The 15,568-nt window shown below is 38.9% G+C and overlaps 1 protein-coding gene across 3 annotated transcripts in view; it reads left to right on the top strand.

Moving 5' to 3' along the window:
* LOC131218831 (probable pectin methylesterase CGR3) overlaps positions 1 to 15,568 on the top strand; it is a 37,405-nt gene that overhangs the window by 14,723 nt on the left and 7,114 nt on the right. For all 3 annotated transcript variants that reach the window (XM_058213671.1, XM_058213672.1, XM_058213670.1), the window contains 2 exons: positions 4,212 to 4,586; positions 10,188 to 10,243. In XM_058213671.1, the coding sequence (XP_058069654.1) occupies positions 4,212 to 4,586; positions 10,188 to 10,243 (431 nt within the window). The remainder of the gene's footprint in view (positions 1 to 4,211; positions 4,587 to 10,187; positions 10,244 to 15,568) is intronic.

The following is a 15,568-nucleotide window of genomic DNA, read 5'->3' as shown; positions in this document are numbered from 1 at the left end:
ACTAAGGACAAGATGAGCGAAGCCCTTGTCACACACGCCTTCCAGACTTTTCTAAAGTCTTTAAGGTTGCGTGTGATGCATCTGGGGTAGGTATAGGTGGAGTGCTTAGTCAGGTTGGGCACCCTATTGCTTATTTTAGTGAGAAGTTGAATGAGGCAAAGCAACCGTATTCCATTTATGACTAAGAGTTCTATGCAGTTGTCTAATCCTTGCGCCATTGGCGACATTATTTATTAATGCAAGAATTTGTCTTGTTCTTTAACATCGAGGCCTTATGTTACCTCAGTTCTCAGAAGAAATTAAACCCTAGGCATGCTAAATGGGTTCAATTTCTTCATGAATATTCTTTCGTTCTTAAACATAAGGCCGGGGTTGAGAACAAACCTGCTGTGCCCTTAGTTGTTATGTGGCGCTACTCTAAAGTATGAGAGTTGACTGGAAGTGACTGGGTTTGATTGATTGAGAGAAGAGTATCCTACATGCTCAGACTTTGGCGATTTGTATGCGTCATTATGAGATGGTCAGTCGACCGACAATCGCGGGTTTGTCATCATCGATGAGTTCCTATTTAATGGTGACAAACTTTGCATTCTTCGTACCTTCCTCTGGGATTTCCTAGTTTGGGAACTTCATGCAGGAGGGGTAGCCGGTCATTTGGGGAGGGACACGACCATTGCCCTTGTGGAGGATAGATTTTATTGGCCAAGTCTCAAGCGAGATGTAGCCAAGATCATTGGGCAGTGCAAGACTTGTTGACTGGCAAAGTAGAGAAATCAAAATACAAGATTATATATGCCTTTGCCAGTACCCCATGCTCCATGGCAGTACATTAGTATGGATTTCGTGTTGCGCTTACTGGAAACTATTAAGAAACACGATTCCGTATTTGTGGTTGTGCACTGTTTTTCCAAAATAGTCCATTTCATTCCGTGCTCAAAAACGTTCAATGCCTCCTATGTGGCTAATCTTTTCTTTGGGGAGGTAGTGCGTTTACATGGTCTACCTAAGACCATAGTGTCTGATCATGATGTACACTTTATGAGCTATTTTTGGAAGACACTAAGGCACATGATGGGGACAAGGCTTCAATTTTCATCTGCCTAGCACCCTCAAATAGACGATCAGACTGAGGTTGTCAATAGGAGTCTTGGAAACTTGCTTAGATGCCTTGTGGGTGAACACATTCGAACTTGTGATACTGTTTTGCCTATAGTTGAGTTGGCATATAATAGTTCCATTAATAGGTCCATAGGCATGAGGAGTCCATTTGAGGTTGTGCATGGCTATAAACCTAGGAAACTCGTAGATCTCATACCTATGTCTGTCCTATAGGCCATTTGAGTCAACACATGAGTTTTCACGTCACATACACGAGTTGCATAGTGAGATCAGGAAGCGAATTAATGTAAGTAATGAAAAAATACAAAGCATTTGCTGACTCTCATTGCATGTTTCATGAATTCCAAGAAGGAGATTACATCATGGTTCGTATGAGGCCCGAACGGTTCCCACATGGGGCCGTTAAAAAGTTGCAAGTGCGCAGTGTAGGACCATACAAAATACTACAGAAATTGGATCCTAATGCGTATGTAGTAGACCTTTTACCTACCATGGGAATTAGCTCTACTTTTAATGTGGACGATCTAATAAGATACAAGGGCCCTACAACTTCGCCTTTTGATCCATTCTCAGGCCCTCCCACAGACCATGACTTAGTCCCAAACCCATCGCCCCTACCTGACCAATCATCCCAACCTTTGCCACCCTTACCCTCCTTGCCTACTCGAAGTGAACAAGTCGATGACATATTGGATGCACAAGCGGTTTTCACTCGCCATAGGGGATTTCAGTAATTCCTCGTCAAGTGGAAGCTTATGCCGATTTTAAATAGTACTTGGATTATAGAGGACGAGCTATAACATTTAGATCCAGACATCTTGGAGCGCTACAGGAGTTTTCGTCGACCAAAGGCGAACTCTTCTCAGCCGAGGAGAGTGGATGAGGACATCACTTCACGTACACATTTGCGTATGTATCAGAGGAGGCCGGCCGCATCAATTTCCTTGTGGTAGGCGAGTACCCTTGATCATGTGAAGACCCTATGTGCATGTGCGAGCATCTGGAAGACCCCACACTGGGAAGATGCACATGGGTTGCTTTAGGGAGTGGTTTGGACCGTCATATTCGAGGGACGTGACGATCGGGCCGTTGGATCGCATGGATCACATGATCAGGCTATTGATTGTGGATCGTCTTCATCAATTTTAGACTTTATTGTCTTTTAGGATTTAGTTTATGATTACTTTATGTTTGGACACCTTATGAGTGATTTAAATTGATTTTTCTTTAGACCATGTTCATTTTCATCAAATTTCATAAGATAGTTGAATATGTAAATTTTGAAAGTTATTGAAGTTATAAAAGAGTTGGGGGAGGGTGTGACCTACTTCATCAGGTTTTTTGAGGGGAAAAAAGGAGAAAAGCTCCTTGCTTCTTCTTCCATCTTCCTGTGATTTGAAGGTGACTTCTATGTGATTTGGAAGGAATATTTGTGCGAAGCTAATCTTCATCAATGGAGATGTGAGGTCTCCATCTATCACTCTCATTATCATCCCTTCATCAACCATCGAAGTATTCTTGAAGTTCTTCTATTTTCTCCATTCCAAACCTTCCCCATTCTTCCAATCCTTCATCCTTCCACACTTATTGATGAACTAACCCCTAAAGACCCAAACCCTTACAACCTAGCCTGCACGTGTGACTGTACGGCCACATGAGAATCCACGGGGTTGGCCATATGGCCACTCTCTTGTCCCATTGGTTTTCCATTACCTTTGCACCAAAACCCTACTCTCCATTTTCCTATCCCTAACCCTAAACCTATAAATCCCTAATTTTCCATTTTCCCCAAATCACCAAACTCTAATTCTATACATCCTTCAATTAAGCCCAAATCCTTACAATAATTCCATCCAAAACCCTAATTTCTTTATCCTAGTACCTAAACTCTTTAACCCCTCTACCCAATTACCCCATTAACCCTAATTCCAAGTTTTCCCAAAATTTCCCTAAACCCTAATTTTACCATAGATAGTATTAGGCCTTCTCCTTTAAAATAGGCTTTACTCTACTTGGATGTCCCTACATCCATTAGATCTTAGTTTCCCTGATTTAATGGTCCCGTAGAATGATGCTTGTTAACCTAGGCTAGAATCATGCATGATCTTCTCTTGAGATTTTGATATTTGTGATGATGATAGCAAGTTTTGTGTTTTTTTAAATTGATTAAGTTAATTTTGCTGATTGTTCTCACACAATATTTGAGTTCATGCATCGGTCCTACATCAGCCTAACATGAATTTCTCGGCTTAGATAGATGGATAAATAGCATGAGGCAAGCCCAAGTAGTTGGGATAAGTCTATGATGATGATGATGATGAAGAAGAAGAAGAATGAGTAGCACAAGTGGGAAAGAGGCGGAAGGAGGGCTTTTTATTTGAGACCACTAAATGTTGTAACCAAAATTTTTTGTAAGAAAGCTGTGGTCCATATGCTGCCTTTGTACTATTAAACTGATACCAGAGTTGCGCATGTTGGATGTTCAAATTTGTCCACCTTGCCCATAGTTTGTTCAAATATTGTGCAGTCCTATCCAAATCTGGCAGTTTTGTAAAAAGAATTGCCATACTCTTTGGCTGTTTTCTATATCATAAAGATCTAACACTATTCATTCAGGATTAAAAGAAGTGTTGATTAAAGAGAAATCTATTTCAAAGCTGCCAACCTTCGTTTCTTTTTGGAACAACCTCTAGTGAACCAACCAAAAACAATGCTGTCAAGTGTCAACCCCATACATGCTTGTATTTATTTACTACCTTAATGGTTATTTATGGGATCAGAAACATTAACTTTGCTGCTTTGTTGATCATCATTTACAAAACAGGTTACGTTTATACTCATTATCTATAAGCTAACCTTAAATAGCTGGGACAAGCCATAAACAATGCTTTCAAACCCATGCATGCACATAAATCGGCAATACCTACAGGGTTATACATGGGATCAGAAACAATTGCAATTTTATTGGTTTGTTGATCATCATTTACAAAACAATTTACATTTATACTCATTTTCAATAAGCTAACCCTAAACAGCTGGGACAAGCTATGATGATGATGACTCATTTCAATATCTCAACATATGTTATACAGGTGATATTTCATGCACAGCAGAAGTTCAAAGAGCAATACCTATTCTAACTAAAGCATACGGGGACAGCATGCATAAAGTTTTGCATGTTGGCCCCGAAACTTGCACAGTGGTGTCAAAATTGTTGAAAGAAGAGGATACTGAAGCTTGGGGTGTGGAACCGTACGAATTGGAGGATGCGGACAATACCTGCAAGAGTCTTGTTCGCAAGGGCATTGTGCGTGTGGCTGATATCAAGTTTCCTCTGCCCTACAAGGCAAAGTCGTTTTCTCTTGTGATTGCGTCAGATGCATTGGATTACTTGTCACCAAAGTACCTTAACAAGACTCTTCCAGATTTGGCAAGAGTTGCCCGAGATGGTCTTGTTATTTTTGCTGGTAATGTCTCCTGAGTTGTTGCTGTTGTTATTGCATGTGTTTTTGAATTCGCTATGCATATTCATGTTTCATATTTCATTTTTGGAAGCCCCTTTGTAGCGAATGAGTCACTCTTAAGTACTACTGGATATAAACATCATGCATATTCTTTTGTCTATATATATATATATATATATAAAATCTGTGGCCTGTTTTAGTAAGCATTATAATTTCTATCTGATTATTGTTCAAAGTTCTTTCAATTGCATAAATGACCTTCAGTATTTGCTATATGAAGCTGTTGAAAAGCTTTACTTTTCCTTTTCCATAGATATAATATTCTGTCTGTAAATTTCATGTAGGAAGCTTGTAAATAGATGCTGCTATTTTTTTATGCTTTAATTTGAAGAATTATGTTCAACAGTGAAAGAATGTCCAAGAACATGGAATAAATTTCCCGTAGTGGGTTGTGTTTTCTTTCATGGCGGGTTGAAATGTTCTTGGAGAGGTGATGGATTATGCTGAAATATTTCTTCGTTGATGTAAAGCATCTGAACCATAAGATCTAGATGCAGTCTAGGAATGGTTGCTTCTCCTCTGGATTGCCTTCTTCCCGTATTATTGCAGTCAGTAATGAGGTCTTGTTGGTGTAACAGTTCGGGCTATGAAAAGGTACCCAGAAGACTCACCTCCTGGTAAAAACAGATTACCAGCAAGGTTGCAGCCGCATGAGTGGAAGATCTTGGAGTCTTCATGAGTAGACTAACAATTAGTTGAAGATTGGATGCAGTGACATTGAGGAGCCAAACACGATCAGGTTGCTATCTTTAAGACATGTTCTGTCCCATGAAGTTGTAGTGTTTCTCACAGGTGGAATGCCCTTACGACAAGGACCCTCCTACAAAAGGATTCTTGACTCTGGCTGCATCGCCACATTGAGCCAATGGATCTCTGTTGTGGGCTGTTTGCTCGGACTACCAAGTATGGAGAAACAGAGGAAAGAAGTGCTTGTGTGAGGTAAAAAGAGGAGAACTCTCTTTTGTGTTTCACAAATGACCCCAAGAGGGGTATGTATATCCATTAGAAAACTAACTGTTACAGTTTTCTCATGACACCCCTTTGTCAGTAACAAAAACTACTTTTAAGAAAGGAGCAGTTACAAAAGACAAAAACCTTGAAGAGATTTCAGGTACGAAAGCAAACAAAAGAGACAGGCGGTGCAAGTTCTCACATGTGAGCACATGCACATGCACTTCTATTTTGAAATAAAGCTCAACAATTCCCTGTTTCAAAATAAACGAAGAACAAAAAATTACCTAAGTAGGTAGGGAAAAGATCATCACCATCACCATCACCACTACCACCATCATCATCTATGCCCTATCCAACTAATTGGTTATAAAAGTTATGGTAAAAGTGTCTCTTGACTTGAACCTTTACCTTGTGAAGTATACTAAGTTTGAGAAGATTATTAGTGTACAAAGTCTTAAATTAATTCTTTTTTACTCATCATCTTCATCTAAGCCTTATCTCAGTTACTTGTGGTCGGCTACATGAATCTTGTTCTACCATTCCACTCTATCAAGGGCCATATCTTCAGAAGCCCTAGCATGAGTTTGGAATGTGATGTTCTTCAGATTGATAATGAAAATTAATACTCTTTTACTATAAAACTTAAAATACTCCACACTTATTTCCTTACAAAACAATGTACTTGACCCTTTACCCGTGAAGTTGACCAAGTCTTATGAGACGATTAGTGTACAAAGTCTTGAATTACTACTTTTTTAATATAAGATTATTGGTGCAATCTTATAAGATTATTAGTGTTCATAGTCTTGAATTAATACTTCTTTAATATAAGACTTTCTTAAAATAATCTACAGATTTTATTTTATTTTATTTTTTTACTTACAACAATGCCCAAGTTAGCGTACACATTTTGTCCTTGTGCTTAAATCCTATTTCATGAGTGCTTTGGAGATATAGCCCTGAATATCATAGGAAGCAGCCCCACCTCCATGCTCATATATTTGAGTCTATCTAGGATGCTTTGTAACACATATCATTAACTATAGATCTCATTAAGGAACTTGTCCCACCTCTTGCATGTTAAAGATACTGCACTAACACACACCATAGGGATATAACTTGGAGAAGCTTAATTCTCCTATTTCAAGTTAGTCTATCAATGATCTTCCAATATCCGATTTGCATTGAGCCTAGATTTTTGGCAATCTCTTGTCCCTAGATTAGGTCACTGCTATTGAAGATTCTACTTTTGTGCTTGTCCCATTCTCCTTGATGTTTCTTTCACTTTTCTTTAGATCCTTTTTTAAGGAATCAACCTCGGATAAAAAGATGGAGGCTAGCTTTGTTGGTTGGTCTTTGGATCCTTTGGGGAGAGAGGAATAATTGTTGTTTTCAAAATCGGTGTGGGCCTCCTTTGGAGGATTTTAGAAGGGTGAAATATCTTATATTGGAGTGGGCTTCTTGACTTTTTTAGTCTTTTGGTTTTCCTCTCTTGCTTTGGCTTGAGTTTTGTATAGCTTTTTGCCCCTTGGGTTTCTTTAATAATTCTCATCACTCTTCCAATATTAAGGAATCAACTAGATTCCCAAGATCTGACAAAGTCCACAATGTTCAATTCATAGTCAAGCAATTTGCATTATGTAATTATGTTTTAGATGCATTTCTCAGAATTTCCAATTGTACAACTTCTATTCTCTTTAGTAATATCTGCACTACAATCTCAATATAAGCCTATAGGTGGAATAGGCTTTACCCATACAGGTAAATTGCATATTAGAGTGTTAATCCATTTTGCCTCTTTCTTAGCTAAACCTAGGGCTTATATCTCAGATTCCGTAGTAGAAAGAGATATTACAATATATTTTTAGACTTCCATGATATTGCACCACCACTCAGGTTGAGACTGACTCTAAAAGTCCTATATTTATATTCTAAATATCTGATATCAATATAAAAAAGTTTATATGAATAATGAATCTAATGATGAGTTGATGAATGGCGAGGCAATTATATATTTGTATTTATATATCCAAAATCACAGATATTCAAACAACCATACCATAGGTCCACAACTATAATGATTCATCCCACTAATGCATGTCACTAACCATTTGACACCATTTCCCTCAAGAAATTGAGGAAAAATAAAAAATAAAAAATTCGGATGAATATTGTTGGGCCGAATAAGGTACACTCGAATGGCTCCAAAATGGCCTGAAGTTCATGTAACCTATGAGGGTTATTCCACTCATGTATATCTCTAACAATTTGACACCATTTTCCTTGAGAACTTGAAAAATTAAAATTAAATCTGGATGAATAATGTTGGGCTGATATGTGTGGTACTCAAATTGCCCCAAACCGGGTTGAAATTCGTACAGTTCGTGGGACTCATCCTACTAACGCATACTCCTAACCATTTGACACCATTCCACTCAAGAAACTTGAGGATTTTTTTTTCCCCTGAGAGGTAACATCAATATTTATTAGAAAATTCGCACAAAGTGAGGAAATAATACAAGGCACACGAACAAGACTATCCAAAGCAAAAGCAGCCTAGGAGGCTTTGACACAAGCCTCCCAACTCAAAATAAACCACTTAGCTTTCCTAATGGTCTCCTTTACATCCACCATTTCATTCCTAAATAACACTCGTTCTTAACACGCCAAATAACCCAAAGCACCGCCATTAAAGTCAGCCTCCACTTGGTTTTTCGGGCTTTACCCACTCCCCCATGCCAAGCCCACAAAGCATCTTCCATGGACCTTGGCATAACTTAAGCATTATGAAGCTCTCCCAAAAAGTGATCCCATAGTTTCCTTGTGAACGAGCAATGAAGGAAGAGGCCGTCGATGGACTTTGCATCGTTAATACATTAGGCAAATGTTGGGAAGCACTAGCGATCTCCTCTGGAGGTTATCAACTGTAAGAACCTTCTTCTGGCTCACAAGCCAAACAAAAGCCGCCACTCGTTGAGGGGCTCCATAGAACCAATGCCGGTAAGGATGTAGGGAAGAAGAAGAGCAAGGTGACGAGGAGATCAACCCATGAAGTGATCAGATGGAGAATTTACTGGAACTATGCACCGACCATAACAGGGGATCTCTATCATTATAAGAAGGGCTGATATCTTGGAGATGATTCAATAACCCGGTGAGTTCAAGAATCTCTTCATCCATCAAATTTCTCTTGCAAGAAGGATTCCAAACTGCATGGCTATCACTGACAGAAAAACAATCTGCCACCATATGAAACGGACAGGAGCAAGACAAGCAAGTCTAGGGAATAGATCTTGGGGCATGTTACTCTGCCACCAAATATCCACTGAAAAGTGAATGCGACTCCCATTGCTGAGCGAAAACGGCATACCTACGAACTAGATGTTCTGTTGCTTCAATCACCTTCCAAATACTTGAAGCTCTATAAAGCAAGGACCTCTTCACAAACCACTCTCCCCCTTGCACACCATACTTACTGGCTCTGAACTCCCTCCACAATCTTCCTGGTTTAGACCCGAATCTCCAAATCCACTTCTCAAGAAAGGCCAGATTGATATCACCCAACCTTCCGAATCCAGCTCCCCCCACCTTCCCACTTAAGGAAACAATCTAAAAAAAAATTGCTAACCATCCATCCCAAAAATAGCTCGAAATTGCCAAAAATACAAAATAGAAAAATTTACTAACACGTCCAAATCGAACACCAATGTAGCAAGATTTGGTTGATTTGGTAATGTCATGTTGAATCAATACTCATACAAGAATAAAAAAGAAAATTTACGTAATCTTTTAATCTTCTCCCAATCTGGCTCTACATCTTTGATTCATTGAAAATTGTTTTATCTTTCGATCTTCAAAAAGTGCACAAGTATGGTTGAAAATGGCTTGAAAACAACTTAAGAAGGGAAAATGTGGAAAAGAGGGGGTGAAATGGGGGGAATTTGAAAACAGCCCCCATTTGGGGGCTTATATATGTTACCTTAATGGACTGTTATGGCTGTCATAGGCCTGTCACGGTCTAAAATTTCTGGTATGGTCTGTTATGACCCCATAGTGTAACAGCCCATGCCATTAACGTTATGTAATGGCCGGTATGGCCATTATATTACCATTTTTGAATACCTTGATAAAACATGAAAACTGAACTAATGAATTTTATAGTTATTTTTGTTTGTCTTTATACACTGCATTGCAAGGTTCCCTACTTAAATGCAAGTGTACCTCCTCAACTTGCTTACTGGAAAGGCTATGCTAGGCCTAGTGCATTTCATGGTATACATTAAACTACAAATCAGCGTGCGTGCTCAAGTTTAAAAAATACTACGTCCTTCAATTTTAAGTTAGTTTAGCTCTTTAATAAGTTTTTTCCTTTTGAATGAAATCCCTTACTGGGTTGGAGTTTTCTTTGCATGACAACATGCTTCTGTTAATTGAACTGAATTGATGTCATCTGCCAATTTTATGCTCAAGAGTTCAACATACTCATGCTGGTGTTAATGGAGCCAATATTTCATTTGCTATTTTATTTTACATAAAAGATAAGTAATATTAATGTCACCTGAGCTCCTTTTTTCCATTTGAAACAAATAGGTTATCCAGGTCAGCATAGAGCGAAAAGTGCAGAGCTGTCCAAATTCGGAAAGCCGGTATGCCTGCAACTCACGGGATTATCATTCTTTATTTGTTTACTCTTGGATCTTTCTACATGTGATGAAGTGTGATTTCAATTTGTAAATCATTTAACCATTATTGTGATAATTTGGTGATGTAATCTTTCAATACATTTACGCTGCTTCCAAAAGACTTTGCATTAGAAGAATCCAAGGGTCTAGACTAGGATAGGAATGACGTGGTTGTTCTTTGGGAGAGCACCCTTCGATTTGAATGTTTCTTGTTTTGACCTAGCCAAAACAAAAGACATACAAATAGTGGTCCATTTTCCAGCAAAATGATGATTAAACTGATGATGTGGAGCTACAGGCCCCATGTTGTCTTGGGTTTCTTAAAACAAACAGGCTCTGAAACTATATCCCTGTTTATATATATATATATATATATATATATATATATATATATATATATATATATATATATATATATATATATATATATATTCTTTAGAATATGCATCACCACCCTTTGGTGTTATTGATGACATGGTTTTCTTGTTTTTCTGATAATTTGGTTATTTTACAGTTAGAAGTTGTAGTTCTGTTAATAGTTGTGTCCACCGAGTAACAACCAGTGTTTAAATTATCGCCGATAATTTCAGTATCGCTGGAGTTCCGACACCGAAACTCCCTTTTTTCGTTTCTCTTCCGAATATCGCCGATTTTTCGGTGATTTTATTGATTTTTTGCGAAAAGTCCAGTTGTCAGCGAGAAATCGTGGGATAACTGTAGTAAACAACCCATTTTCATTGATAAAATGACCGATAACATCGGAGCATTGCGTAAATACGGAAAATATCCCCAAAAAAAGGAAAAAAATGGGAAAACTTGCGGATTTCCGTACCTGTAGAAGAGGAGGGCCAATCGTAGAAGAGGATGGGTGGACGGAAATTGTGGTGGGCCAATTGATTGATCGGTGTGCCGTAAGTGCCATCCAATCTCTACTTTCCACTTTTTTTCTTCGAATACTCAAAAATTCCAAACCTAAAGATGATTTCGGCGAAGATTCTGTTGAAGATTAGGGATTTGGAGAGACTTTCTTTCGAAATTTTAGGGTTTTGAGGGTTCTCTTCCGAAACCGTCTTTCGTTTCAAAAACAGTGCGATGGGTTTTTACGGGCGCGGATCGGCTATTGATAGGTTGCGTAGCGAGACTGCTACTGAAGTGACGTCACCAAGTTCTGTGGGCCCCACTATGATGTATGTTTTGTATCCACGCCGTCCATCTATCTGGAGAGATATTTTAGCATATGATCCAGAGAATGAGTCACATCCAAAGCTCCAGTGGACCCCACCACAGAAAATAGTGGGGAGATGACACCTCCATTAAAAACTTCTAAAGGCCACAAAAGTTTTCGATCAAGCTGATATTTGTGTTTTCCCTTCTTTAATGTTTTTGTTAACTTTTGAACAGGTTAGATTTCGATAAAACATCATGGTGGGCCTTGGGAAGGTTTCAATGGTGTACATCAATCTTCCCGTTGTTTTCTGTGGTGGGGTCCACTAAAGCTTTGGATCTGCCTCGTTCTCTGGGTAATGCCTTAAAATAATATCTCCAAATGAATGGACGTTGTGGATACAACACGTACATCATAGTGGGGTCCACGGAACTTGGTGACGTGTAGCGAGTCTCACTACTCAACCGGTCAGTATCTAATCCGCGTCCGGGAAATCAGATTGCGTACTAGTTACTCAGTACGCTCTTATCGTACTGAGTAAACTCTGTTAGGCCCACCGTCAATGTATCTAGTCTATCCACGCTGTCCATCCGTTTTTCCATCTTATTTTAGGGGTTGAGACCAAAATTTAAGCATACCCAAAGATCAAGTGGACCATACCATTGGAAACAGTTGGAATAATAACTTCCACCGTTGAAACATTTCTTGGGCCCACAGTGATGTTTATTTCTCATCCAACCTGTTCATAAGATAACACAGACATGGATGAGGAGAAAACACAAATACAAGCTTAATCCAAAACTTCTGTGGCCCCCAAGAAATTTTCAACGGTAGATGTTCAATTCACACTGCTTCCCATTGTGTTCCACTTGAGGTTTGGATATACTTCATTTTTAGGCTTAGGCCCAAAAATTATCCATTAAAATGGATGGACGGAGTAGATAAAATACATAAATCACGGTGGACCCCACAAAGTTTACTCAGTATGCTTAGACTACGAGTTACTCAGTACGCAATCTGCTTCCTTTTTGCCTCATGTGCGGGTGCCAACTTCAGTGGCGTTTGGATGTCACCAAGTTCTGTGGACCCCACCATGATGTATGTGTTAAATCCACATGGTCCATCCAATTAGCGAGATCATTTTGGATAGTGAACCCAAAAATGAGGCAGATCCAAAGTTAGGGTGGACCACACCGCCAAGGCAGTGGGGACAATGATTCCTACCGTTGAAACCTTCCTAGGCGCTATGGCCCACAGTGGTGTTTATTTGTCATCCAAGTTGTTCATAAGATCACATGGAGATGGATGAAGGTAAAATACAAAAATGACATGGATCCAAAACTTTTGTGGCCCCTAATGATTTTTCAATGGTAGGCATATTCAATTCACATTGTTTCATCTGGTGTGGTCCATTTGAGCATTGGATATGCTTCATCTTTGGGATCAAGCCTTAAAATTATCTTGTAAAATGGATGGATGGGGTGGATAAAATACATAAATCACAATGGGCCCCACACAGTTGACTTAGTATGATAAGCGTACTGATTTATACGACACCACATGTCACTTATTTGTATCCGTGGATTGATGGGTCAATGTTATGTGGGGCCATCATAATGATAAATATTTTATCAATGTCGTCTATTTATTTTGATAGATAATTTTAAGGCATGAGTCCAAAATGAGACAGATTTGCATGACTGCATCTAAGGTGGACCACACTAAGGGAAACAGTGGTGATTAAATGTCCACCATTAAAAACTTCATAGGGCCATTGTAATGGTTTTTTTTTTTTTTTTTTGCCATCTAACCTCTTGATTAGGTCACACAGATCTTAATGAAGTGAAAACGGTTTAGATTATATTAGAATTTGCCACATGTACCATTTTCAAATGCTAGGTATCAAGTGTCATACGTAGCCAGAGTATCAAATACCACACTGATTGAATAATCTAATCCATCCTTGATTTGACATCTTTGAGTTCATTTGCTTTTACATGTCTTAATTACTGTATGCCAGTTGCATTTGTATTATATAAACTCATTTTGGTTACTATTTGAGTGATTTCTTACGACAACGCATGCATTTTGGCCCCCATTAAATGGAAACTTCTAATTTAATGCATTCTTTTTGCAATTTTTTCATTCTTGAATATGTAAATATGTGTATTTAGGCATGTCCTGAAGTTTCACTAAAAAATTCTACCATTTTCTCCATGTTTCCCCCCTTTTCCTTGCATTTCCGGTTATCGGCGATATTATCGGCGACAACGATATTATATCTTTATCTCCGGCCAGCGAAACTTGTAACGATACCAACAATTCGAACACTGGTAACAACTAACAAAGCTCCTTGATTATGTCCTAATTTGGATGTGGTGGTTGTATGAGTGCAAAATTACCCCCTGACCATTCATCTAAATTAGACAAGTGGTGAATTGTTTAGTTCAAGGTTTAAAAACTCAGTATTGGCTGCCAACTTGGCTTTTGATTCAAATCAAAATTCCAGTTGGTATAATATTCCACCAAGAAGTGTTCACTATTGTTTTAAGAAGTTGGCCCTTAGTTCATGGTGTTGATGCTGCTCTACTGTATGCCATGGATCTCAATCTTTCTTCTTCTTCTTCTTGAGAATTGACGAATTTATTACGAAACATGAAAATAAAATTTCGTGGGCAAATGACCCCTGTACAAGATACCCTCTATCAACTAGAGGGAAAAACTATCCACCCCAAGAGTGATTACAAGATAAACAACCACATTTGCTCCAGCACTAGGGCGGTCCCAACAACCAAGCAGCTCCCTCTTCAAAGAATTCAACTCTCACAAGGGCCCAATTGATTATAATGAGAAGTATTTTCTCAAATAGTGCCTCGACTGAGGAAGATGTATCCTAGAATATTCTAACATTTTGCTCCTTCCATATGCCATAAATGATCCAAAAAAGGAACATTCTTTGCAATCTCTTTTTGGTTCTTGGATGGGCTGCCCCTCCATACCTTCATCAAAATTTCTATAGATGAATAGAGAAACCACCCAATCCTAGAATGGGACAAGAAGTGTGCCCAAATCTCTCTAACCATCGGAAAATGAAGGAATTAGTGATCAACTATTTCCTCATTCTCCTTGCATGTGACGCATCTATTTGGGAAAACATTTCCTGCTTTCTTGCTTTAGATTTTCAAGTGTGAGTATATTATTTGCCTCTGCTACCCATGGGAATTTTGTGACTCTTGGAGGGACTGGAGCACTTGAGACCTTCACAATTCTTAGTTGCAGGATGCTTCTAAATGGGGTGCCTCTCCGGCTTCAAATCCCCACTTCAGAATATTGCTCCTGCTTGTTTTTCTTTCTATTTATACTTATTTACATTTTGAAAGAGGTGCTTTACCTCTCCCACACCCGAATTTGTTGGCACTTCGCTCCACATTTTGTGCAATTATATTTCACAGATACCGGGCCTTCTATGCCGCTTGACTAACTGAGAAGCAAGATTGATGAAGAGTTTCCATTTGATGCCCCCTCCACATCTTGCTGTCTTCTTCGCCTTGGTTAATGCTTATACCATTCAGTCTATTCAATAATCTTGCGAGACGGCCAGTTGATGAGGACGTCATTACACGTACACCTTTGCGTACGTATCAGAGGAGCCGGCGGGCTGCACCAATTTCCCTGTGGCTAGGTGAGTACCTGTGATTGTGCTGAAGACCCCATGTGCATGTGCAAGCATCTGGAAGACCCCACATTGGGAAGATGCATATGGGCTGCTTTATGGATTGATCTAGACCGCTGGATTGGAGGGACGTGACGATCGGGCTGTTGGATCGCATGGATCACTTGATTGGGCCATTGATCGTGGATCATCCACATTAGTTTTTTAGATTTTATCCTCTTTTAGGATTTAGTTTTGATTATTTTATGTTTGGACACCTTTGTGAGTGATTTAGTAGAATCTCTTTAGACTAGGGCCATTTTTATTAAAATTTCATAAGGTGTTTTTTTGTAATTAGTAAAACTTGGTGAAGCTATAAAAAGAGGGTGGGCGTGTGACTCTCTCCCTCATTAGGTTTTGTGATTTAAAAAAGAGAAAAGGCTCTTACTTTCTTCTTCTTCCATCTTCATAT

The sequence above is a fragment of the Magnolia sinica genome, chromosome 11 (genome assembly GCF_029962835.1).
Source record: "Magnolia sinica isolate HGM2019 chromosome 11, MsV1, whole genome shotgun sequence".
In the NCBI taxonomy this organism is placed as follows: domain Eukaryota; kingdom Viridiplantae; phylum Streptophyta; class Magnoliopsida; order Magnoliales; family Magnoliaceae; genus Magnolia; species Magnolia sinica.
Note: the sequence above shows the minus strand (reverse complement) of the source record. Positions and strands in the feature narration are given on the sequence as shown.